The 24,589-nt window shown below is 45.9% G+C and overlaps 3 protein-coding genes across 5 annotated transcripts; 2 read left to right on the forward strand and 1 right to left on the reverse strand.

Annotated features, from left to right (window-relative positions):
* Positions 1-117: 117 nt before the first annotated feature.
* LOC114796932 (methyltransferase-like protein 2) lies at positions 118-6,998 on the reverse strand. The gene is made up of 10 exons (XM_028991457.1): positions 6,895-6,998; positions 5,715-5,877; positions 5,300-5,391; positions 5,021-5,223; positions 4,881-4,930; positions 3,979-4,039; positions 3,460-3,599; positions 1,153-1,259; positions 585-650; positions 118-514 (listed from the first exon to the last, which is right to left on the reverse strand). Exons 2-10 carry the CDS (start codon positions 5,861-5,863, stop codon positions 345-347), a joined length of 1,038 nt encoding a protein of 345 aa, XP_028847290.1. The 5' UTR covers positions 5,864-5,877; positions 6,895-6,998; the 3' UTR covers positions 118-344.
* On the forward strand, positions 6,082-21,288 carry LOC114796931 (DDB1- and CUL4-associated factor 17-like). 3 transcript variants are annotated; one of them, XM_028991455.1, is made up of 16 exons: positions 6,082-6,512; positions 6,972-7,151; positions 7,305-7,408; positions 7,490-7,580; positions 7,658-7,779; positions 8,415-8,484; positions 19,143-19,232; positions 19,310-19,417; positions 19,496-19,601; positions 19,676-19,830; positions 20,163-20,272; positions 20,340-20,427; positions 20,511-20,594; positions 20,673-20,828; positions 20,899-21,020; positions 21,151-21,288. In XM_028991455.1, exons 2-15 carry the CDS (start codon positions 7,002-7,004, stop codon positions 21,016-21,018), a joined length of 1,554 nt encoding a protein of 517 aa, XP_028847288.1. In that variant the 5' UTR covers positions 6,082-6,512; positions 6,972-7,001; the 3' UTR covers positions 21,019-21,020; positions 21,151-21,288. The 3 variants fall into 3 exon arrangements, with proteins under 3 accessions (XP_028847288.1, XP_028847286.1, XP_028847287.1); XM_028991453.1 differs by lacking the exon at positions 21,151-21,288 and having other exon boundaries at positions 20,899-21,104; XM_028991454.1 differs by lacking the exons at positions 6,082-6,512; positions 21,151-21,288 and having other exon boundaries at positions 6,931-7,151; positions 20,899-21,104.
* On the forward strand, positions 21,134-24,517 carry LOC114796933 (cytochrome b reductase 1-like). The gene is made up of 4 exons (XM_028991458.1): positions 21,134-21,478; positions 22,140-22,348; positions 22,421-22,575; positions 23,885-24,517. The coding sequence occupies exons 1-4, from the start codon at positions 21,292-21,294 to the stop codon at positions 24,105-24,107; spliced, it is 774 nt and encodes a 257-aa protein (XP_028847291.1). The 5' UTR covers positions 21,134-21,291; the 3' UTR covers positions 24,108-24,517.
* Positions 24,518-24,589: the final 72 nt, after the last annotated feature.

The following is a 24,589-nucleotide window of genomic DNA, read 5'->3' on the forward strand; positions in this document are numbered from 1 at the left end:
AACACCCCGCACCCGAAAAGCGGAGTTCGGCACGTGACAACGTCGTGGTGTCCCTTTCCCCCCTGGGGACACTCAGGTAAGACTCGGGGTTCGAACCCGGGTCTTCTGGTTCATAGATTACGACTACCAGCTTTTATTAATAAATGTCATTTGGACAGAATGGTGATGTTGTGAATTACCTCCTGATTCTGGCTGCTTGCTGGGGACAGAAACCACGTCCAATGTCCTTGGATTTATTTACTGGCAATATGTATTTTTCTGTAGAAAATCGGTAAAACCGTGTTGTATGAGGAGCTATGTGCATATGTGCGTAATAAACGGAGGAGGCGTGGTGTCCCGTATCGTCACGGTTGGTGGGTGACATCGGTAGGTGTCGTCTGGGGCTTCTGGAACTTGGCCTGCATCCACACCCTCCTCATCACCACCTTCTTCCCCCGGTTCACCTGCAGCCGCCGGTCCTCCAGGTTCTGAAGCTCCGTCAGGCCGGCGCTGGTGAACAGGCGGCGAACTTCGTCTGCGGAGAACCAACGTCACCGTCACCGCGTCCACTAGAGCAGGCTGACGAAGCGCCAGCAGAGGTTTACCTGCGGTGAAGAAGTAGACGCATGTTCCATCCTGACGGGCGTAGAAGTTGTCCGACAGGCACTGACCTACACGGAGAAAGCGGAAAACGCGGTTCGTAAAACCCCAACATTTCCTCCACGTCCCTACAGCGCCTGCTTCAAACCAACATGGAAGGTGTGTGTGTGTGTGTGTGTGTGTGTGTGTGTGTGTGTGTGTCCCTTTTGATTTCTTATCAGGGACAGTGGTGGTCTGGCGATGTGCCAAGGTGCCACTGAGGTCCCCTTGATGAAGGTCCCGTCCCCACACGCTGCTCCCCGGGTGCCTGTCATGGTGACCACTGCTCACCAAGGGTGACGGTTAAATACAGAGGACACGTTTCACCGTGTCACTGTGTGCTGTGCTGCAGTGTCTCACAATGACAATCACTTTCACTTATCAGTTTTGTATTAAGACCAAACTTCAAACCACATCTGTGTGACTTTGGTGGACCATGTTGAGCTCTTTTGGTTGCAACCATGAAGGTATCTCATCACGCATGTTGGTCCAGTTGGAGGAGAACTGAGCAGCCTGAATTCACCACCTTCTCACCTTTTTTAAAGCGCAGCTGGGACAGATCGTGTCGGCCATAATCCCGAAAGAGGAAGATCCCTCCTGGCTTCAGATGTTGTGCCAGCCGGTGTAGAACGCTCTGGACGCTGTCAGAGGAGGAAGACCTTATTACACCATCAGCACGTACCGGAGCGAGCGACCCAATACCCATACACGTCACATTTTTGCTTTAATATTATTGTTGTTGCCATGGAGACACGTCCCTATCAGATATCTCCCACAGATTCTTCTTCATCTTCCTGCCACAGCAGATCTGACCTTATCAAGATATGATAGAACTTTATCATTTCAAAACTACATAAAAAAAACGTATTCATGGAAGTACTTGTGATGGGGACTGTCCCCGGCCGACAGCTCTCTTGACACCGAGGGGCGTGGAGTTCCCACCTGACCTGACCAGCTCACTGTTTTCGAACCTTCTTTTCCCACAGAATTCCGTATGGATGCACCACATTGCGGAGAAGAGAAGACGTTTTGGCACGGCCAGTCTAGGTCCAGAATATTAGCTCCATGAGTCCGGACTGGCAGATGGACGGCCCACAGTACCAACCAAACTGGCTTTCTTCCACCGTCCATCCGAGCGAGAGCTCCTCAACCGCTGACGGCTGGAAGCCCCTATAAAGAGACCATTCCTGCATTTGGATAAAGAAAGCGAAGGTGCCACCAAGCATGAAGAAGAGCAGCTCAAAATAAAAATCTACTACCGTGAGACGCACGGCGCTGGCTGGACACCGGGCCACATTCTGATCACTCGCCAGTCTTCACAGAAATGTCACCGCAGGCCACGCCCCCCCACCATCAGCCTCAAATCCCATGGAAGAGAATCACAATCCCTGCGTCAAGTGCCAACGATTTATTCCTCTCGTCCCCTGATGGCTCCAGTGAGGAGATGAGGCGGGCGTCTGACTTCCGTTTCTAAATGGCGCCCATATTATTCACGCACCTTTGGTGACTGGTTGAAAAGGAATTAGATGGCTTTAAAGGTGACATTAGGTGACAGAATATCTGAGATATTTGGTCAAACCAAATTTTAGTAATACCACAGTGTGCCTCAAGAGGCGATAGTGAGTTCCTCTTCTGCCTAGTGATGGGCCAGTCAACACCAGGACTTCGGAGCTTCATTGCAAGCAAAACGCAACAACAGAGACACGTGGTTAAGGTGTTGGGGACAGTGGTGGCCTAGTGGTTAAGGAAGTGGCCCCGTAATCAGAAGGTTGCCGGTTCATGGCTGCCCACTGCTCACTAAGGGTGATGTTAAAAGCAGAGGACACATTTCACCGTGACACCGTGTGCTGTGCATCACAAGTGACAATCACTTCGCTTACTCGTCCACGTCTTCCTCCGCTTATCCGGGTCCGGGTTAAAGTGTCCCTTTCTGAAACTCACTAGGTGGCTCCATCCATTAGGAACCTGTTCAACGTCTTGAGACACAGTGTCCAGAATGCTAAAAATGTTTTGCCGAGCTTGGTCAGCGTTTCACAACCTCCACGTTTGTCACCCATTGAATCTGCTCTCTAGCGCCCTCTGCTGAAATCTGATGGGTGTTAAATGCTGCACACGTCGCCTTTAAGCCCTCGGCATAGCAGCCGACCCCACCCACCCAATGCAAACCTTCTTCAGCCTGCTGCCATCAGGGAGGAGACTGCGGAGTCTCCAGGCCAGGACCAGCAGACTGAAGGACAGCTTCACCCATCAGGCTGTCAGGAAACTCAACTCCCTCCCGGCTCTGCCCCCACTCCCCTCACTCCCCTCTTCTGCCCCACAAACTTTTTGAATTCTAACACACACACACACACACACACACACACACAAACTGACCGTGCACCAGTCACTCTGTGCAGCATTGGTCTGCCAACTACCTCACTTTGTCACTTTGACGCTTACAAGCTCTGTTGCACTACATTGTTCACATTGTTTACGTGGTTTGCACTCTCCACCATTTGCCCTTATTTGTATATTGTGTTTTTAAATTGTATATATCATGCTTATTTTTATAGCCTTGTATTTAATGTTATTGTTGTATTTAATGTTACTTGTATGGGTCTGAGAGTAACGTAATTTCAATTCTCTGTATGTCCTGTACATGTGGCAGAATTGACAATAAAGCTGACTTTGACTTTGACTTTAATGAACTGAAAAACCTCGACATAAAAGCTGCATCTAGAATTTGAGGGTAAGATTTCTCCTCACCATGCTTCATCACCTGGTCCTGCTATTACTGGATGATGCCTCATCGCTAGAGGTGGGATTTACACACCACTTTCATTCAGACAAAACCCGTCCTACCGCTCGGGCCGGATGGAGGAGAGCACGAAGACCGCCAGGATGACGTCCAGGCTGCACGGCGGGAAGGGGAAGGAGGCCGTCTCCTCACACACGTCCTGTACGAAGGCGTGGCACAAGGAAGGGTCGTAGTCTGGGTGCTCCTGAAAAAATAGCCTGAATAATGACCTTGCACATTTGCCGTACGTAACAATACCCGATTTCAAAATGAATCTGGCCTACTGAGAATCAACGTGACCCGATAACGTAATCTCGCTCCAGCCCTGCACTGCACGACATTATACCGCCTTCAAGAGCACTTCCACCGTCTCTCGACAATCTGGACCAAGCGGCGTATCACGGCAGCTGGATTTGTTCAAGTTGGCTGAAGGTCACCCCGAGAACACAACTAGAGCGGTATCTGTCCACGTCAGAGTGTCCACAACTTGTCCAGCGTTCACTATGGAACAGCATCTGTGGTGAAACGTGTAATACGTCCTCCGAGTCCCCACACCGTACACACCAGAAGAAAAGAGCTCTTACTTTGACCAGCTGAACTGCTCGTGGAGAGAAGTCGCAACAGTACAGAAACGCTCGGCCATCTCTGAGGACAAGGGGAGAGGGATTTATACATTATTAATATAGGGCATATGTCGTACAGTGCGTAAATAAGATATTTTACAGCCTGCTAGATAATAATGCATAGTTTCCCCCCTCGTTTGCTGCCTTTTTGAGACATTTTGAGCCCATTGAGACATACTGCATGTGATTTTGGGCTAGATAAGAAAAAATTAAAAATGTTGTTATTTAAAAGGATGATCAGAGGCGTCATCCGGCACGACCCTTTACACTGAACGTCCTGCCACCTTAATATTCCGACAGATTTAACATCATCGTGGAGCAGAAAATTCTTACTGGTTAGATGCTGTGGCTACTGAACAACTCTCAGCAGGTATAATAATATATAATAATAACGGAAACATGGTGGCGGAGCCCACACTGCTTCCTTCAACATGGCGATTATGCTTCGTTTGTTATAAACGAATTCATTGTGGCCGATCGCAGTTCATTCTTTAGACTAAAGCTTATGATTATATATAAAACCAGGGGCGATGTCACATGCCGCCCAGCTGAATTGTGGGTCCGTCACGGCCCGAATCTTGGGGCATAAACAGCAGGAATCTCCGTTAAAAGTGGTAGTAGCCTAGTGGGTAAGACACTCGCCTATGAACCAGAAGACCCGGGTTCGAATCCCACTTACTACCATCGTGTCCCTGAGCAAGACACTTAACCTTAAGTGTCTCCAGGGGGGGACTGTCCCTGTAACTACTGATTGTAAGTCGCTCTGGATAAGGGCGTCTGGTAAATGCTGTAAATGTAAATGTAAAAGCCAGACTCGTTCATAATTAGGCACTAATTAGCTGCTGACGGTGTGTTGCACTCACCTAATGGAAGTAATGATCGGAAACACACTGTTACCAGCTCCACATCCCACCTACAATTCAATTGTTACAGAAGCATTTTAATCCCAGTTCCCTGGTTTCATGCGAGAAAACCGAGCCGGAGATGAAGAGCATGACGGCACCTCTAGTATCCTGAAGGACGACCCTGCAGCTTCTGCGCTCTCATTCGAGCCGGACTGACCCGCCCGGGCAGCACCGCAGTCTGGGTTGGGTGGAAGAAGCTCGGGGAACTCCAGGAAAAGCCACCTCCTGTCCTTGAAGAACTTGTTCTGGTGCATCCCGTAAAAGTCGTCCCAGAATTTATGAGCATCTCGGTCATATTTATCTGAGAGGCCAGAGAGGAATTCACGTGGATAAGACATTTTTCCAACATGGTGGGTCTGAGTACGCTTCACAGGCACCTTGCTCCTCACGAGGAACTCGCTCGGCAGAGTTTTCCCGAGCCTTCTGTCTGGCGGCGTCTTTCTCCTCCTCGGACCACTGAACATGGTCCCTGCAACACAATAACCAGGCAACCTGCTGAGATATCTTCCACTCACATACGTTCATAAAACTAGATAATTACAGAAAAATATGAAGAATCTATGAAAATATTTTTAACAAGAAAAATAAATCATTTGGAAAAATACCAAAAAAGAATGGGAAACTGCAAAAAGGTGAAATCCTGGGGTTACCATGAGATTATTTAAAAGGAACAGCAGAAAAAGGCTTTTCTGTCAATTATCAGTGTAAAGGAGGGTGTCTAGAATTAAATGGCAACAGGTTTCTATAAAAAAGGGTCTTGCAGGGTTGCATGCAGTGACTAGTATGGCATACCACATGTTGTGACGGAAGACGTGTTCAGGCTGGGTGAGGATCCTGGACCCCAGGGGGGCGGCGGGTCTTCCTCTGTGGCCCAGTCTGCAGGGACCCAGGTGTGTCCCCCGAGCCACCGCCACAAGGGACCGTCCGAGCAGCGGCCGCATTTTCTCTTCTCCTTCTGTTAACAAGGCACAGAACAGACGTTAGAACCACAAATGATGCAATTTGACGCTGGTGGATCCCAGATCAACAAATAAATACATAAATGCATTTTTAAAAGCACGACTCCACCCAGCAGGTGGAAACCAAGCACACGAAGAGCAGGCGAGCAGTGCAGAACAAGGGCGCGACAGGAAATGCACAAATTCGCTGGATTAGGGGCGCCTGCACGCCAGGAACGACGAGTTGGCATTATTTTCTGCTCCATGCATGTTTCCACATGTTAATACAGCGAGTGCTGAACTCAGGTTAGCTGCAGCTGGCACCGTGCACGCTTTTTAGTCGGGTTTTCTGGATAAAATGTCAGGAAATGCACAATTTCGCTGGATTAGGGGCGCCTGCACGCCAGGAACGACGAGTTGGCATTATTTTCTGCTCCATGCATGTTTCCACATGTTAATACAGCGAGTGCTGAACTCAGGTTAGCTGCAGCTGGCACCGTGCACGCTTTTTAGTCGGGTTTTCTGGATAAAATGTCAGGAAATGCACAATTTCGCTGGATTAGGGGCGCCTGCACGCCAGGAACGACGAGTTGGCATTATTTTCTGCTCCATGCATGTTTCCACATGTTAATACAGCGAGTGCTGAACTCAGGTTAGCTGCAGCTGGCACCGTGCACGCTTTTTAGTCGGGTTTTCTGGATAAAATGTCAGGAAATGCACAATTTCGCTGGATTCCGGGCGTCTGCACGCCAGGAACGACGAGTTGGCATTATTTTCTGCTCCATGCATGTTTCCACATGTTAATACAGGGAGTGCAGGCACCGTGCACGCTGTTTAGTCGGGTTTTCTGGATAAAATGTGAGGAAATGCACAATTTCGCTGGATTCTTGGCGTTATTTTCCGAGTGCTGGCACCGTGCACGCTGTTTAGTCAGGTTTTCTGGATAAAACGTCAGGAGATGCACAATTTCTCGGGTTTCCGGGCGTTCTTCTCTGCTTTCTCCAGCGAGTGCAGGCACTGTTTATTCCACGTACCTTTTTTTTAATTTAATGCCGCCTCCCCTGCAGTTAGCCAGCGTGTTGACAAGCTGCTCTCTTCTTCGCTCGGGCAGCCGCTGGCCTGGTACCCCGAGTCGGGCTCCATGAGTCGCCGGCGCCCCCCTGCGGCGCGGCGGGGAGCTGCAGTGAACGCCTGCTGCCGCCTGGACTGGAGGTCGAGGGGCATCTGCTGCAGGGACGCCGGGGTGCTGCTGAGGGAGAACCTGAAGACCCTCCGGCACACCATTCTCAGGGTAGGGGCTCCGTGTGGACCACGTTTATGACTTCTTATTAAAGAAGTAATAACAGGGACAGTCCCCAGGGGGGACTGTGGGGACTGTCCCTGTAACTACTGACTGTAGGTTGCTCTGGATAAGGGCATCTGGTAAATTGTGCTTTTGTTGAAGGAGGATGCCGTGTTTGAGAAGGTGTGGACGAAATCTTCAAGGTCGCCCATTGCCTATGGGTACGGGAGGATTTATTTTGAGAATTATAGGTGTTGTTACACCAGGTAAAATACCTAAAATACCATCATTATTTTCTAAAATTATACTAAAAAAGCTTAGTCAGTAATTGATCCTTTTTTTTTTAGCCTTCAGGCGAGACCACGTCTACTGTATGAATTACCCAAACGGGCCAGAAGCGAGAAGATCGAAGATGTCCTAATATGCACGTGTCCCCTGGTAAAGGCCCATTTGCATGAAGCTCCAGATGAGCGAATTTAGGAGTTGTGTCTGGCTGAGCCGCTGTGTTTGAACAGGACCAGCCGGGCCAGAGATCCAGCCTCCTGGCACTCACCGCCGATAACTGGCTGTACCGCCTCTGCCAGGACACGGGCGGGCAGCTGCAGAGGGTCTGCCTGTCCGCTCAGCACAAGTTCAGGTCGGTAGATGCCACGCCTTCATATGCATGTTTCTACTGCATGTTTCCACAAGGAAACTGATCTTCAACCTTCCCAAGTTCTCCACACCGCCCCTCTGCTACGTTCCCTCCACCGGCTCCCAGTAGCTGCACGCATCAGGTTCTAAATACTGATGCTGGCCTACAAAGCCAAACATGGAGTAGCACCATCCTACCTCACAGCCCTTATTACACCTCGCACTGCACCTCGTATACTCCGAGCCTCCAGTACTGCTCGCCTGGTCCCTCCATCTCTGAAGGTAAAAGGAAGACGCTCATCTAGACTCTTCTCCGTCTTGGCCCCTCGGTGGTGGAATGAACTTCCAGCTCAGTCACTGAGCACCTTCACACGGCAGCTCAAGACCTTCCTCTTTAGAGAAGATTTAGATGAACTTGTAACCTTCTTCTTGTCTGACTTCTGTATAGAAACTAGAACAGAGTGAATAAAAAGGTTGTATTCATAGTTGGGGGTCCTAGTGAACCAGAATTGATCTCTTCATTGATTGTAACGTCCCCCAGGAGACACTTGTGGGATGCGGTGGTAGAAAGTGTGGTTTCTCTCCTCTGTCCTCTCCCTGTTGGATGTGTTTCTGAGTTCATTTTCTGTACCTCCACAGATACCTCGGCTGGGACGTCCCCCAAGAAAGGTTCTACATCAAGTCTATCCAGCACAAACCTGGCAGACAGGTGCAGATGGGCGACAAAATATCTAGAAATCTTAATATTTCCCACCGTGAACTGACCACAGATATCAGTTTCACGGTCTACTTATAACTTATTTAAAACATGGTTTAAAATATGACTTCTGTAATTTTTCTTAAAACATACTATGCAAATTAATGTCTCTTACAGTATGGGTTCAATTTTATTAAAGTTCTAAATATTAACCTTGAAAAGGTTTATATTTGTATAGGTTAACATAACATGTTTTTTCAAGATTAATATTTAGAACTTTAATAAAATTGAACCCATACTGTAAGAGACATTAATTTGCAAAGTATGTTTTATATTTGTATAGATTTTCTGTGTTTTTGGGTCTTTTTCAGGGTAATAACCGTGACAGAACCGTCGTGTACGTGGCCGCGTTTCTTGCTTTGTTTTATATAGTTTATATTTGTATAGATTCTCTGTGTTTTTGGGTCTTTTTCAGGGTAATAACCGTGACGGAACCGTCCTGTACCTGGCCGCGTTTCTCGCTTTGTTTTATATAGTTTATATTTGTATAGATTTTCTGTGTTTTTGGGTCTTTTTCAGGGTAATAACCGTGACGGAACCGTCCTGTACCTGGCCACGTTTCTCGCTTTGTTTTATATAGTTTATATTTGTATAGATTTTCTGTGTTTTGGGGTCTTTTTCAGGGTAATAACCGTGACGGAACCGTCCTGTACGTGGCCGCGTTTCTCGCTTTGTTTTATATAATTTATATTTGTATAGATTTTTTTGTGTTTTTGGGTCTTTTTCAGGGTAATAACTGTGACGGAACCGTCCTGTACGTGGCCGCGTTTCTCGCTTTGTTTTATATAGTTTATATTTGTATAGAATTTCTGTGTTTTTGGGTGTTTTTCAGGGTAATAACCATGACGGAACCGTCCTGTACGTGGCCGCGTTTCTCGCTTTGTTTTATATAGTTTATATTTGTATAGATTTTCTGTGTTTTTGGGTGTTTTTCAGGGTAATAACCGTGACGGAACCGTCGTGTACGTGGCCGCGTTTCTCGCTTTGTTTTATATAGTTTATATTTGTATAGATTTTCTGTGTTTTGGGGTCTTTTTCAGGGTAATAACCGTGACGTAACCGTCCTGTACCTGGCCGCGTTTCTCGCTTTGTTTTATATAGTTTATATTTGTATAGATTTTCTGTGTTTTTGGGTCTTTTTCAGGGTAATAACCGTGACGGAACAGTCCTGTACGTGGCCGCGTTTCTCGCTTTGTTTTATATAGTTTATATTTGTATAGATTTTCTGTGTTTTTGGGTCTTTTTCAGGGTAATAACCGTGACGGAACCGTCCTGTACGTGGCCGCGTTTCTCGCTTTGTTTTATATAGTTTATATTTGTATAGATTTTCTGTGTTTTGGGGTCTTTTTCAGGGTAATAACCGTGACGGAACCGTCCTGTACGTGGCCGCGTTTCTCGCTTTGTTTTATATAATTTATATTTGTATAGATTTTTTTGTGTTTTTGGGTCTTTTTCAGGGTAATAACCGTGACGGAACAGTCCTGTACGTGGCCGCGTTTCTCGCTTTGTTTTATATAGTTTATATTTGTATAGATTTTCTGTGTTTTTGGGTCTTTTTCAGGGTAATAACCGTGACAGAACCGTCGTGTACGTGGCCGTGTTTCTCGCTTTGTTTTATATAGTTTATATTTGTATAGATTTTCTGTGTTTTTGGGTCTTTTTCAGGGTAATAACCGTGACGGAACCGTCCTGTACGTGGCCGCGTTTCTCGCTTTGTTTTATATAATTTATATTTGTATAGATTCTCTGTGTTTTTGGGTCTTTTTCGGGGTAATAACCGTGACGGAACCGTCCTGTACGTGGCCGCGTTTCTCGCTTTGTTTTATATAATTTATATTTGTATAGATTCTCTGTGTTTTTGGGTCTTTTTCGGGGTAATAACCGTGACGGAACCGTCCTGTACCTGGACGCGTTTCTCGCTTTGTTTTATATAGTTTATATTTGTATAGATTTTCTGTGTTTTTGGGTCTTTTTCAGGGTAATAACCGTGACAGAACCGTCGTGTACGTGGCCGCGTTTCTCGCTTTGTTTTATATAGTTTATATTTGTATAGATTCTCTGTGTTTTTGGGTCTTTTTCAGGGTAATAACCGTGACGGAACCGTCCTGTACCTGGCCGCGTTTCTCGCTTTGTTTTATATAGTTTATATTTGTATAGATTTTCTGTGTTTTTGGGTCTTTTTCAGGGTAATAACCGTGACGGAACCGTCCTGTACCTGGCCGCGTTTCTCGCTTTGTTTTATATAGTTTATATTTGTATAGATTTTCTGTGTTTTGGGGTCTTTTTCAGGGTAATAACCGTGACGGAACCGTCCTGTACGTGGCCGCGTTTCTCGCTTTGTTTTATATAATTTATATTTGTATAGATTTTTTTGTGTTTTTGGGTCTTTTTCAGGGTAATAACCATGACGGAACCGTCCTGTACGTGGCCGCGTTTCTCGCTTTGTTTTATATAGTTTATATTTGTATAGAATTTCTGTGTTTTTGGGTGTTTTTCAGGGTAATAACCATGACGGAACCGTCCTGTACGTGGCCGCGTTTCTCGCTTTGTTTTATATAGTTTATATTTGTATAGATTTTCTGTGTTTTTGGGTGTTTTTCAGGGTAATAACCGTGACGGAACCGTCGTGTACGTGGCCGCGTTTCTCGCTTTGTTTTATATAGTTTATATTTGTATAGATTTTCTGTGTTTTGGGGTCTTTTTCAGGGTAATAACCGTGACGTAACCGTCCTGTACCTGGCCGCGTTTCTCGCTTTGTTTTATATAGTTTATATTTGTATAGATTTTCTGTGTTTTTGGGTCTTTTTCAGGGTAATAACCGTGACGGAACAGTCCTGTACGTGGCCGCGTTTCTCGCTTTGTTTTATATAATTTATATTTGTATAGATTCTCTGTGTTTTTGGGTCTTTTTCGGGGTAATAACCGTGACGGAACCGTCCTGTACGTGGCCGCGTTTCTCGCTTTGTTTTATATAATTTATATTTGTATAGATTCTCTGTGTTTTTGGGTCTTTTTCGGGGTAATAACCGTGACGGAACCGTCCTGTACCTGGACGCGTTTCTCGCTTTGTTTTATATAGTTTATATTTGTATAGATTTTCTGTGTTTTTGGGTCTTTTTCAGGGTAATAACCGTGACAGAACCGTCGTGTACGTGGCCGCGTTTCTCGCTTTGTTTTATATAGTTTATATTTGTATAGATTCTCTGTGTTTTTGGGTCTTTTTCAGGGTAATAACCGTGACGGAACCGTCCTGTACCTGGCCGCGTTTCTCGCTTTGTTTTATATAGTTTATATTTGTATAGATTTTCTGTGTTTTTGGGTCTTTTTCAGGGTAATAACCGTGACGGAACCGTCCTGTACCTGGCCACGTTTCTCGCTTTGTTTTATATAGTTTATATTTGTATAGATTTTCTGTGTTTTGGGGTCTTTTTCAGGGTAATAACCGTGACGGAACCGTCCTGTACGTGGCCGCGTTTCTCGCTTTGTTTTATATAATTTATATTTGTATAGATTTTTTTGTGTTTTTGGGTCTTTTTCAGGGTAATAACCGTGACGGAACCGTCCTGTACGTGGCCGCGTTTCTCGCTTTGTTTTATATAGTTTATAGTTGTATAGAATTTCTGTGTTTTTGGGTGTTTTTCAGGGTAATAACCATGACGGAACCGTCCTGTACGTGGCCGCGTTTCTCGCTTTGTTTTATATAGTTTATATTTGTATAGATTTTCTGTGTTTTTGGGTGTTTTTCAGGGTAATAACCGTGACGGAACCGTCGTGTACGTGGCCGCGTTTCTCGCTTTGTTTTATATAGTTTATATTTGTATAGATTTTCTGTGTTTTGGGGTCTTTTTCAGGGTAATAACCGTGACGTAACCGTCCTGTACCTGGCCGCGTTTCTCGCTTTGTTTTATATAGTTTATATTTGTATAGATTTTCTGTGTTTTTGGGTCTTTTTCAGGGTAATAACCGTGACGGAACAGTCCTGTACGTGGCCGCGTTTCTCGCTTTGTTTTATATAGTTTATATTTGTATAGATTTTCTGTGTTTTTGGGTCTTTTTCAGGGTAATAACCGTGACGGAACCGTCCTGTACGTGGCCGCGTTTCTCGCTTTGTTTTATATAATTTATATTTGTATAGATTTTTTTGTGTTTTTGGGTCTTTTTCAGGGTAATAACCGTGACGGAACAGTCCTGTACGTGGCCGCGTTTCTCGCTTTGTTTTATATAGTTTATATTTGTATAGATTTTCTGTGTTTTTGGGTCTTTTTCAGGGTAATAACCGTGACAGAACCGTCGTGTACGTGGCCGCGTTTCTCGCTTTGTTTTATATAGTTTATATTTGTATAGATTTTCTGTGTTTTTGGGTCTTTTTCAGGGTAATAACCGTGACGGAACCGTCCTGTACGTGGCCGCGTTTCTCGCTTTGTTTTATATAATTTATATTTGTATAGATTCTCTGTGTTTTTGGGTCTTTTTCGGGGTAATAACCGTGACGGAACCGTCCTGTACGTGGCCGCGTTTCTCGCTTTGTTTTATATAATTTATATTTGTATAGATTCTCTGTGTTTTTGGGTCTTTTTCGGGGTAATAACCGTGACGGAACCGTCCTGTACCTGGACGCGTTTCTCGCTTTGTTTTATATAGTTTATATTTGTATAGATTTTCTGTGTTTTTGGGTCTTTTTCAGGGTAATAACCGTGACGGAACCGTCCTGTACGTGGCCGCGTTTCTCGCTTTGTTTTATATAATTTATATTTGTATAGATTTTCTGTGTTTTTGGGTCTTTTTCGGGGTAATAACCGTGACGGAACCGTCCTGTACGTGGCCGCGTTTCTCGCTTTGTTTTATATAGTTTATATTTGTATAGATTTTCTGTGTTTTTGGGTCTTTTTCAGGGTAATAACCGTGACGGAACAGTCCTGTACGTGGCCGCGTTTCTCGCTTTGTTTTATATAGTTTATATTTGTATAGATTTTCTGTGTTTTTGGGTCTTTTTCAGGGTAATAACCGTGACGGAACAGTCCTGTACCTGGCCGCGTTTCTCGCTTTGTTTTATATAATTTATATTTGTTTAGATTCTCTGTGTTTTTGGGTCTTTTTCAGGGTAATAACCGTGACGGAACCGTCCTGTACGTGGCCGCGTTTCTCGCTTTGTTTTATATAGTTTATATTTGTATAGATTTTCTGTGTTTTTGGGTCTTTTTCAGGGTAATAACCGTGACGGAACCGTCCTGTACGTGGCCGCGTTTCTCGCTTTGTTTTATATAGTTTATATTTGTATAGATTTTCTGTGTTTTTGGGTCTTTTTCAGGGTAATAACCGTGACAGAATCGTCCTGTACCTGGCCGCGTTTCTCGCTTTGTTTTATATAATTTATATTTGTATAGATTCTCTGTGTTTTTGGGTCTTTTTCAGGGTAATAACCATGACGGAACCGTCCTGTACGTGGCCGCGTTTCTCGCTTTGTTTTATATAGTTTATATTTGTATAGATTTTCTGTATTTTTGGGTCTTTTCAGGGTAATAACCGTGACGGAACCGTCCTGTACGTGGCCGCGTTTCTCGCTTTGTTTTATATAGTTTATATTTGTATAGATTTTCTGTGTTTTTGGGTCTTTTTCAGGGTAATAACCGTGACGGAACCATCCTGTACGTGGCCGCGTTTCTCGCTTTGTTTTATATAGTTTATATTTGTATAGATTTTCTGTGTTTTTGGGTCTTTTTCAGGGTAATAACCGTGACGGAACCGTCGTGTACATGGCCGCGTTTCTCGCTTTGTTTTATATAATTTATATTTGTATAGATTCTCTGTGTTTTTGGGTCTTTTTCAGGGTAATAACCATGACGGAACCGTCCTGTACCTGGCCGCGTTTCTCGCTTTGTTTTATATAGTTTATATTTGTATAGATTTTCTGTGTTTTTGGGTCTTTTTCAGGGTAATAACCGTGACGGAACCGTCCTGTACGTGGCCGCGTTTCTCGCTTTGTTTTATATAGTTTATATTTGTATAGATTTTCTGTGTTTTTGGGTCTTTTTCAGGGTAATAACCGTGACGGAACCGTCCTGTACGTGGCCGCGTTTCTCGCTTTGTTTTATATAGTTTATATTTGTATAGATTTTCTGTGTTTTTGGGTCTTTTTCAGGGTAATAACCGTGACGGAACCGTCCTGTACGTGGCCGCGTTTCTCGCTTTGTTTTATATAGTTTATATTTGTATAGATTTTCTGTGTTTTTGGGTCTTTTTCAGGGTAATAACCGTGACTGAACAGTCCTGTACGTGGCCGCGTTTCTCGCTTTGTTTTATATAATTTATATTTGTATAGATTTTCTGTGTTTTTGGGTCTTTTTCAGGGTAATAACCGTGACGGAACCGTCCTGTACCTGGCCGCGTTTCTCGCTTTGTTTTATATAGTTTATATTTGTATAGATTTTCTGTGTTTTTGGGTCTTTTTCAGGGTAATAACCGTGACGGAACCGTCCTGTACGTGGCCGCGTTTCTCGCTTTGTTTTATATAGTTTATATTTGTATAGATTTTCTGTGTTTTTGGGTCTTTTTCAGGGTAATAACCGTGACGGAACCGTCCTGTACGTGGCCGCGTTTCTCGCTTTGTTTTATATAGTTTATATTTGTATAGATTTTCTGTGTTTTTGGGTCTTTTTCAGGGTAATAACCGTGACGGAACCGTCCTGTACGTGGCCGCGTTTCTCGCTTTGTTTTATATAGTTTATATTTGTATAGATTTTCTGTGTTTTTGGGTCTTTTTCAGGGTAATAACCGTGACGGAACCGTCCTGTACATGGCCGCGTTTCTCGCTTTGTTTTATATAGTTTATATTTGTATAGATTCTCTGTGTTTTTGGGTCTTTTTCAGGGTAATAACCATGACGGAACCGTCCTGTACGTGGCCGCGTTTCTCGCTTTGTTTTATATAGTTTATATTTGTATAGATTCTCTGTGTTTTTGGGTCTTTTTCAGGGTAATAACCGTGACGGAACCGTCCTGTACCTGGCCGCGTTTCTCGCTTTGTTTTATATAGTTTATATTTGTATAGATTTCTGTGTTTTTGGGTCTTTTTCAGGGTAATAACCGTGACGGAACCGTCCTGTACCTGGCCGCGTTTCTCGCTTTGTTTTATATAGTTTATATTTGTATAGATTTTCTGTGTTTTTGGGTCTTTTTCAGGGTAATAACTGTGACGGAACCGTCCTGTACCTGGCCGCGTTTCTTGCTTTGTTTTATATAGTTTATATTTGTATAGATTTTCTGTGTTTTTGGGTCTTTTTCAGGGTAATAACTGTGACGGAACCGTCCTGTACCTGGCCGCGTTTCTTGCTTTGTTTTATATAGTTTATATTTGTATAGATTTTCTGTGTTTTTGGGTCTTTTTCAGGGTAATAACCTGTGACGGAACCGTCCTGTACTTGGCCGCGTTTCTTGCTTTGTTTTATATAGTTTATATTTGTATAGATTTTCTGTGTTTTTGGGTCTTTTTCAGGGTAATAACTGTGACGGAACCGTCCTGTACCTGGCCGCGTTTCTCGCTTTGTTTTATATAGTTTATATTTGTATAGATTCTCTGTGTTTTTGGGTCTTTTTCAGGGTAATAACCATGACGGAACCGTCCTGTACGTGGCCGCGTTTCTTGCTTTGTTTTATATAGTTTATATTTGTATAGATTCTCTGTGTTTTTGGGTCTTTTTCAGGGTAATAACCATGACGGAACCGTCCTGTACGTGGCCGCGTTTCTTGCTTTGTTTTATATAGTTTATATTTGTATAGATTTTCTGTGTTTTTGGGTCTTTTTCAGGGTAATAACTGTGACGGAACCGTCCTGTACCTGGACGCGTTTCTCGCTTTGTTTTATATAGTTTATATTTGTATAGATTTTCTGTGTTTTTTGGTCTTTTTCAGGGTAATAACCGTGACGGAACCGTCCTGTACGTGGCCGCGTTCTCGCTTTGTTTTATATAGTTTATATTTGTATAGATTTTCTGTGTTTTTTGGTCTTTTTCAGGGTAATAACCGTGACGGAACCGTCCTGTACGTGGCCGCGTTTCTCGCTTTGTTTTATATAGTTTATATTTGTATAGATTCTGTGTTTTTGGGTCTTTTCAGGGTAATAACCTGTGACGGAACCGTCCTGTACCGTGGCCGCGTTTCTCGCTTTGTTTTATATAGTTTATATTTGTATAGATTTCTCTGTGTTTTTGGGTCTTTTTCAGGGTAATAACCGTGACGGAACCGTCCTGTACGTGGCCGCGTTTCTTGCTTTGTTTTATATAGTTTATATTTGTATAGATTTTCTGTGTTTTTGGGTCTTTTTCAGGGTAATAACCGTGACGGAACCGTCCTGTACCTGGCCGCGTTTCTCGCTTTGTTTTATATAGTTTATATTTGTATAGATTTTCTGTGTTTTTGGGTCTTTTTCAGGGTAATAACCATGACGGAACCGTCCTGTACGTGGCCGCGTTTCTTGCTTTGTTTTATATAGTTTATATTTGTATAGATTCTCTGTGTTTTTGGGTCTTTTTCAGGGTAATAACCATGACGGAACCGTCCTGTACGTGGCCGCGTTTCTTGCTTTGTTTTATATAGTTTATATTTGTATAGATTTTCTGTGTTTTTTGGGTCTTTTTCAGGGTAATAACCGTGACGGAACCGTCCTGTACGTGGCCGCGTTTCTTCGCTTTGTTTTATATAGTTTATATTTGTATAGATTTTCTGTGTTTTTGGTCTTTTTCAGGGTAATAACCTGTGACGGAACCGTCCTGTACGTGGCCAGCGTTTCTCGCTTTGTTTTATATAGTTTATATTTGTATAGATTTTCTGTGTTTTTGGGTCTTTTTCAGGGTAATAACCGTGACGGAACCGTCCTGTACGTGGCCGCGTTTCTCGCTTTGTTTTATATAGTTTATATTTGTATAGATTCTGTGTTTTTGGGTCTTTTTCAGGGTAATAACCGTGACGGAACCGTCCTGTACGTGGCCGCGTTTCTTGCTTTGTTTTATATAGTTTATATTTGTATAGATTTTCTGTGTTTTTGGGTCTTTTTCAGGGTAATAACTGTGACGGAACCGTCCCTGTACCTGGCCGCGTTTCTCGCTTGTTTTATATAGTTTATATTTGTATAGATTTGTTCTGTGTTTTTTGGGTCTTTTCAGGGTACTAACCGTGACGGAACCGTCTGTACGTGGCCGCGTTTCTCGCTTTGTTTATATAGTTTATATTTGTATAGATTTTCTGTGTTTTTGGGCTCTTTTTCAGGGTAATAACCGTGACGGAACCGTCCTGTACGTGGCCGCGTTTCTCGCTTTGTTTATATAGTTTATATTTGTATAGATTTTCTGTGTTTTTGGGTCTTTTTCAGGGTAATAACCGTGACGGAACCGTCCTGTACCTGGCCGCGTTTCTCGCTTTGTTTTATATAGTTTATATTTGTATAGATTTTCCTGTGTTTTGGGTCTTTTTCAGGTAATAACCAGTGACGGAACCGTCCTGTACGTGGCCGCGTTTCTCGCTTTGTTTTATATAATTTATATTTGTATAGATTTTCTGTATTTTTGGGTCTTTTTCAGGGTAATAACCGTGACGGAACCGTCCTGTACGTGGCCGCGTTTCTCGCTTTGTTTTATATAGTTTATATTTGTATAGATTTTCTGTATTTTTGGGTCTTTTTCAGGGTAATACCCGTGACTGAACCGTCCTGTACCTGGCCGCGTTTCTCGCTTTGTTTTATATAGTTTATATTTGTATAGATTTTCTGTGTTTTTGGGTCTTTTTCAGGGTAATACCGTGACGGAACCGTCCTGTACCTGGCCGCGTTTCTCGCTTTGTTTTATATAGTTTATATTTGTATAGATTTTCTGTGTTTTTGGGTCTTTTTCAGGGTAATAACCGTGACGGAACCGTCCTGTACCTGGCCGCGTTTCTCGCTTTGTTTTATATAGTTTATATTTGTATATATTTTCTGTGTTTTTGGGTCTTTTTCAGGGTAATAACCGTGACGGAACCGTCGTGTACGTGGCCGCGTTTCTCGCTTTGTTTTATATAATTTATATTTGTATAGATTTTCTGTGTTTTTGGGTCTTTTTCAGGGTAATAACCATGATGGAACCGTCCTGTACCTGGCCGCGTTTCTCGCTTTTTTTTATATAGTTTATATTTGTATAGATTCTCTGTGTTTTTGGGGTCTTTTTCAGGGTAATAACCGTGACGGAACCGTCGTGTACGTGGCCGCGTTTCTCGCTTTGTTTTGTATAGTTTATATTTGTATAGATTCTCTGTGTTTTTGGGTCTTTTTCAGGGTAATACCCGTGACGGAACCGTCCTGTACCTGGCCGCGTTTCTCGCTTTGTTTTATATAGTTTATATTTGTATATATTTTCTGTGTTTTTGGGTCTTTTTCAGGGTAATAACCGTGACGGAACCGTCCTGTACGTGGCCGCGTTTCTCGCTTTGTTTTATATAGTTTATATTTGTATAGATTCTCTGTGTTTTTGGGTCTTTTCAGGGTAATAACCGTGACGGAACAGTCCTGTACGTGGCCGCGTTTCTCGCTTTGTTTTATATAATTTATATTTGTATAGATTTTCTGTGTTTTTGGGTCTTTTTCAGGGTATTAACCGTGACGGAACCGTCCTGTACCTGGCCGCGTTTCTCGCTTTCCCTCTGAAGCTTGTGGGCGTTCTGGAGATCAGTTCAGCTGTATGGACGTATATGTATATATAAATATATATTTTTCTGTATCTGCTGAGGAAGAATCACGTTTTCTTCTTCCTCAGGCGTTCGGGAAGACGGTGGTGGACGCCATCCTGTCTCAGGGGGTGCTGGCCGTCTCGCACAGCAGCAGCTGTGTGAAGCTCTACAGCTTTGAGAGCATCCTGGACACGGTAGTAACGGCATGAAGTTCTCATCACGCCGCTCTGACCTGCAGCTCACTCCTCCTCTCCTGCTGCTGCTCTCACCAGTTCAGGACCCAGGAGCTGGTCCTCGGAGAGCCGTGCACCTGGAACGCCGCTCGGTGCGTCGTGGGAGAGCCTCCTCTCGGCATTCCGGTCAACATTAAAGTGGACGGTAGGTGCGTAACGTTTCGCTGACTGTTCCGTGTGCTCTGTAGACGGTACCTGGCTGTGTAATGTGTATTACAGCGCCCCCTCTGGCCTTGTTTGAGGTGAATTACCTGGATAACTACATCGACTGTGGGGTACAGATCGGGGGACACCCATGGCACTACATCTACGCCCCGAAAAACAAAAAGCACCGCGGCTCCTACCACGTCTGCTCCCTCAGGAGCGGCCATCTGGTAATTTTTATTCCGTTTTGCGCTGAATAATATTACCTGGTTTTACACCTCACCTGCCTCAACCCCAACAGTGGGGCAGCGGTGGTCTAGCGGTTAAGGAAGCGGCCCCGTAATCAGAAGGTTGCTGGTTCGAATCCCGACCCGCCAAGGTGCCACTGAGGTGCCACTGAGCAAAGCACCGTCCCCACACACTGCTCCCCGGCGCCTGTCATGGTGCCCACTGTTCACTCAGGGTGATGGATAAATGCAGAGGACAAATTTCACTGTGTGCACCGTGTGCTGTGCTGCTGTGTATCACATGTGACAATCACTTCACTCTCACTTTCAACAAGGCCAAGAACGGGGTACAAGACATGAACTGCCGTTCCCTGGAGTCCGACTGGATCTACTTTCATCCGGACGATTCCGGAAGAATAATCCACGTCGGTCCCAGCACGATCAAGTGAGCAGCGGATATGCGGTAAAAAGATGAACGTACGAATGTGCTTCAATCTGGTTTCTTTCACCAGCGTGCTGAAAATCCTCAACGACGGGGGGGGCGACGCCCAATCGGAAGTGGCGCTCGATTTTGCCATTAAAGCTCCGAGAACCCAGAACGTAAGAATTTTTTAGTATTTTTTTTTGTTGTGACGGGACGGGGGGAATTACACCGTTTTATGAATCCGTGTGTACGAATTCAGGACGCGTCTGCGGTCACGGTGACGTCCTCTGGCCGCACGGTGAGGAGAAGAGTCCAGCAGCTGGACGACGACCCGGAGCAGGAGGTAGAATCGCGCTGAAGCCGTAATATTTTTTCATGTGTCTGTGAAGCACGTTGCAGAATACGTTGAAATTTTATGCAGACATTCAAATCGGTGGAGTATGAGGATGAGTTGGACCTTCTGGCCGTGGTGGACATCACCCACGTGGAGGAGGAGGGAAAAGCCAACGTCCGTCTCCATGACAACCAGAATGGGGCTCTGATGAAGACCGTGCCGCTCCTGGAATCGTGGGATGTGGTGAGTGCGGCATCGGAAATAACTGATGGACAGAAGGCTTGCTCGTGTTCTTACCGTCGTTTCCCCCCAGACGTCCAGCCAGGACCTCTTCTTCGACCGAGACACCATTGTCCACATCGAGCAGGAGAAGAACAGCAACTTCTGTTGCCACGTCTACAAGATCAGAAGCATGCATGCAGAGGACCAGTAGATGTGCGCACATCGCGTATCTCGATTCCTTCGGAAAGCAGCATTTTGTACTATTTAATATAAAAGATTAAAAGATCTACAAGCGTCCACAAGTGTTTTCAGAAGCTCCTTCAGCTGCTCTTCATCTCCACAGGTTTATGAAAGGTTTATGGAATTTTAATCACAGTGCTGGAGGGATTCTTTTCACCATTACGATGTTGTAATTACTGCGCGGAAGCGGTGACGTCTCTGGGACGCCCCGCCCACCCCGGCCGGGCCCCGCCCACCTCCGGAGATGCAGCGTGTCCGCCAGCTGCTGGTCTCCCTGGCCGCGGCCGTGGCCGTGGGCTCCGCGGCCGTGGGGTTCGTGCTCCGCTGGGTTCTGCACTACAAGGAGGGTCTCGGCTGGGACGGGGGTCCCGCCGAATTCAACTGGCACCCGGTGCTGGTCGTGATCGGCCTCGTTTTCCTGCAGGGAGTCGGTAAGGACGGAGGAAGAATTCTCAATCCGCGTTTAAAATGTCGGCTTTTATTAAAAAACGTTTTGTTTGTTGTTGGTTGAGTTTCTTTTCGCGGGAGAATCCGTCTTAAGTAACTCGCCGCGCATGCGCAGTCCTGCTGCTGACGTCTGAAGATCTACGAGCGTCCACAAGTGTTTACAGAAGCTGCTCTTTATCCGCACACGTTTTGTGAACTATTTCTAGTAGTTTAGTCCCAAGGCTGGACTTGTCCCATGACCCGTCTGGTCCCCGGATTTAGTGAAATGACGTGAAACACCCGGTGAAACGTGTCCTCTGTATTTAACCATCACCCTTGGTGAGCAGTGGACACCGTGACAGGCGCCCGGGGAGCAGCGTGTGGGGACGGGACCTCCGTCAAGGGGACCTCGGTGGCACCTTGGTGGGTCGGGATTCGAACCAACAACCTTCTGGTTACGGGGCCACTTCCTTAACCGCCAGGCCACCACTGTCCCATGTCTCGTTATTAGGATCCTGTCTCGTCATTTCAACTCTCCCATGGCTTCCTGGAGCTCCGTAGCTACTTTGTTGGTACATTATGAACGTGAAAATTTCATCCAGAAGCGTCGCTTCGTGGCCAGATGTGGTGGCCGGTTTACACGTCTTTGCCGTCGTTCCCCTGCAGCCATTACAGTGTACAGGATACCATGGACCTGGACGTGCAGCAAACTCCGGATGAAGTTCATCCACGCGGGCCTGAACGTCCTGGCCTTCGCCCTGACGGTCACGTCTCTGGTGGCGGTGTTTGACTTCCACAACGCTCAGCGCATCCCCAACATGTACAGCCTGCACAGCTGGGTCGGCCTGGCCGCGGTCCTCCTGTACGCCCTGCAGGTGACTCCGCAGCTCCGCCTTTACTCGCCACGCCGGCGCTCAGGAAAGTGACGCTTTTCTGTTTCCGAGCAGCTGGTCCTGGGACTCGTTGTGTATCTGGTGCCCATCACGCCAGGCAACCTGCGGGCGGCCTTCATGCCCGTACACATCTACAGCGGCATCTTCATCTTCGCCACGGTCATCGCCACGACCCTCATGGGCATCACGGAGAAGCTCATCTTTGGTCTGTAAGTAGAATGATGGTTTGGGTTGTTTAGACTTGGACTGAGATGGACCAGGACTGGGGAAGGACTGATTGGACTGGGGACGGCCCGATTGGACTGGGGACGGACTGATCGGACTGGGGACGGACCGAGACTGGGGACGGACTGATCGGACTGGGGACGGACCGAGACTGGGGACGGACTGATTGGACTGGGGAAGGACTGATTAGACTGGGGACGGACTGATCGGACTGGGGAAGGACTGATCAGACTGGGGACGGACCGAGACTGGGGACGGACTGATTGGACTGGGGACGGACTGATTGGACTGGGGAGGGACTGATCGGACTGGGGACGGACCGAGACTGGGGACGGACTGATTGGACTGGGGACGGACTGATTGGACTGGGGAAGGACTGATTGGACTGGGGACGGACCGGGAACAGACTGATCGGACCAGGGACGGACCGAGACTGGGGACGGACTGATTGGACTGGGGAAGGACTGATTGGACTGGGGAAGGACTGATTGGACTGGGGACGGACCGAGACTGGGGACGGACTGATCGGACTGGGGACGGACTGATCGGACTGGGGACGGACTGATCGGACTGGGGACGGACCGAGACTGGGGACGGACTGATTGGACTGGGGACGGACTGATCAGACTGGGGACGGACCGAGACTGGGGACGGACTGATTGGACTGGGGAAGGACTGATCAGACTGGGGACGGACCGAGACTGGGGACGGACTGATCGGACTGGGGACGGACCGATTGGACTGGGGACGGACTGATCGGACTGGGGACGGACCGAGACTGGGGACGGACTGATTGGACTGGGGACGGACTGATTGGACTGGGGATGGACTGATTGGACTGGGGACGGACTGATTGGACTGGGGATGGACTGATTGGACTGGGGACGGACCGGGAACAGACTGATCGGACCGGGGACGGACCGAGACTGGGGAAGGACTGATTGGACTGGGGACGGACCGAGACTGGGGACGGACTGATCGGACTGGGGACGGACTGATCGGACTGGGGACGGACTGATCGGACTGGGGACGGACTGATTGGACTGGGGACGGACTGATCGGACTGGGGACGGACCGAGACTGGGGACGGACTGATCGGACTGGGGACGGACCGAGACTGGGCACGGACTGATCGGACTGGGGAAGGACTGATCTGACTGGGGACGGACCAAGACTGGGGACGGACTGATTGGACTGGGGAAGGACTGATTGGACTGGGGAGGGACTGATTAGACTGATCGGACCGGGGACAGACCGACCGGTTGGACTGATGACGTGTTTTTGTCCTGGCAGAAGAGACCCGCCGTACCGGGACAGTCCCCCGGAGGCCGTCTTGGTGAACGTGCTGGGTTTGCTGGTCATCGTGTTTGCTGGGCTGGTTGTCTGGATCGTGACGCGCCCTTCGTGGAAGCGGCCTGGCGAGAACGTCCCACAAACATTGTCCAGCGGTGACAACTCGAACACGGCCACCAACATGTCCCTCCGAGACCGCGGCGGTAAAACGGAGCCGAAGTAGGACCGAGAATCCAGGCTGATCTAACGTCTGCTTTTATATGAGCTGCTTCACATCATAATATTCAAATATAAAAATCGATTTATAACCCAGTTACCGTACAGACGTAACAGTTCGGGATTATTGTCTTTAATAAATGTATATAAATATATTCGGTACCGTGTAAAGATCAGTAGTGTAACCTAATGTAGGTAAAATCCTGATTTAATCCTGATTAAAATATAGAAGTGATGTTAACGTCGATATGTAGAGATGTGCTGGATCTCCTGATCTACAGATGGAGAATAATATCGTATTTCAGATCAGAGTCTCGCTCTGCTCACGTCACGTCACCGTTTTGTACCTTTTACACGCTACTGTAGACGTATTCTGTTTTTTAGATGCTTTTGATGGAATAAATTTGATACTTTTAATGATGTGTTTTGCGGAATTCATTTTGATTGTTTGAATGTTTAATGGACTTCCTTTTCTGGGAATTCACAAGA

The sequence above is a fragment of the Denticeps clupeoides genome, chromosome 9 (assembly GCF_900700375.1).
Source record: "Denticeps clupeoides chromosome 9, fDenClu1.1, whole genome shotgun sequence".
NCBI classification, from domain to species: domain Eukaryota; kingdom Metazoa; phylum Chordata; class Actinopteri; order Clupeiformes; family Denticipitidae; genus Denticeps; species Denticeps clupeoides.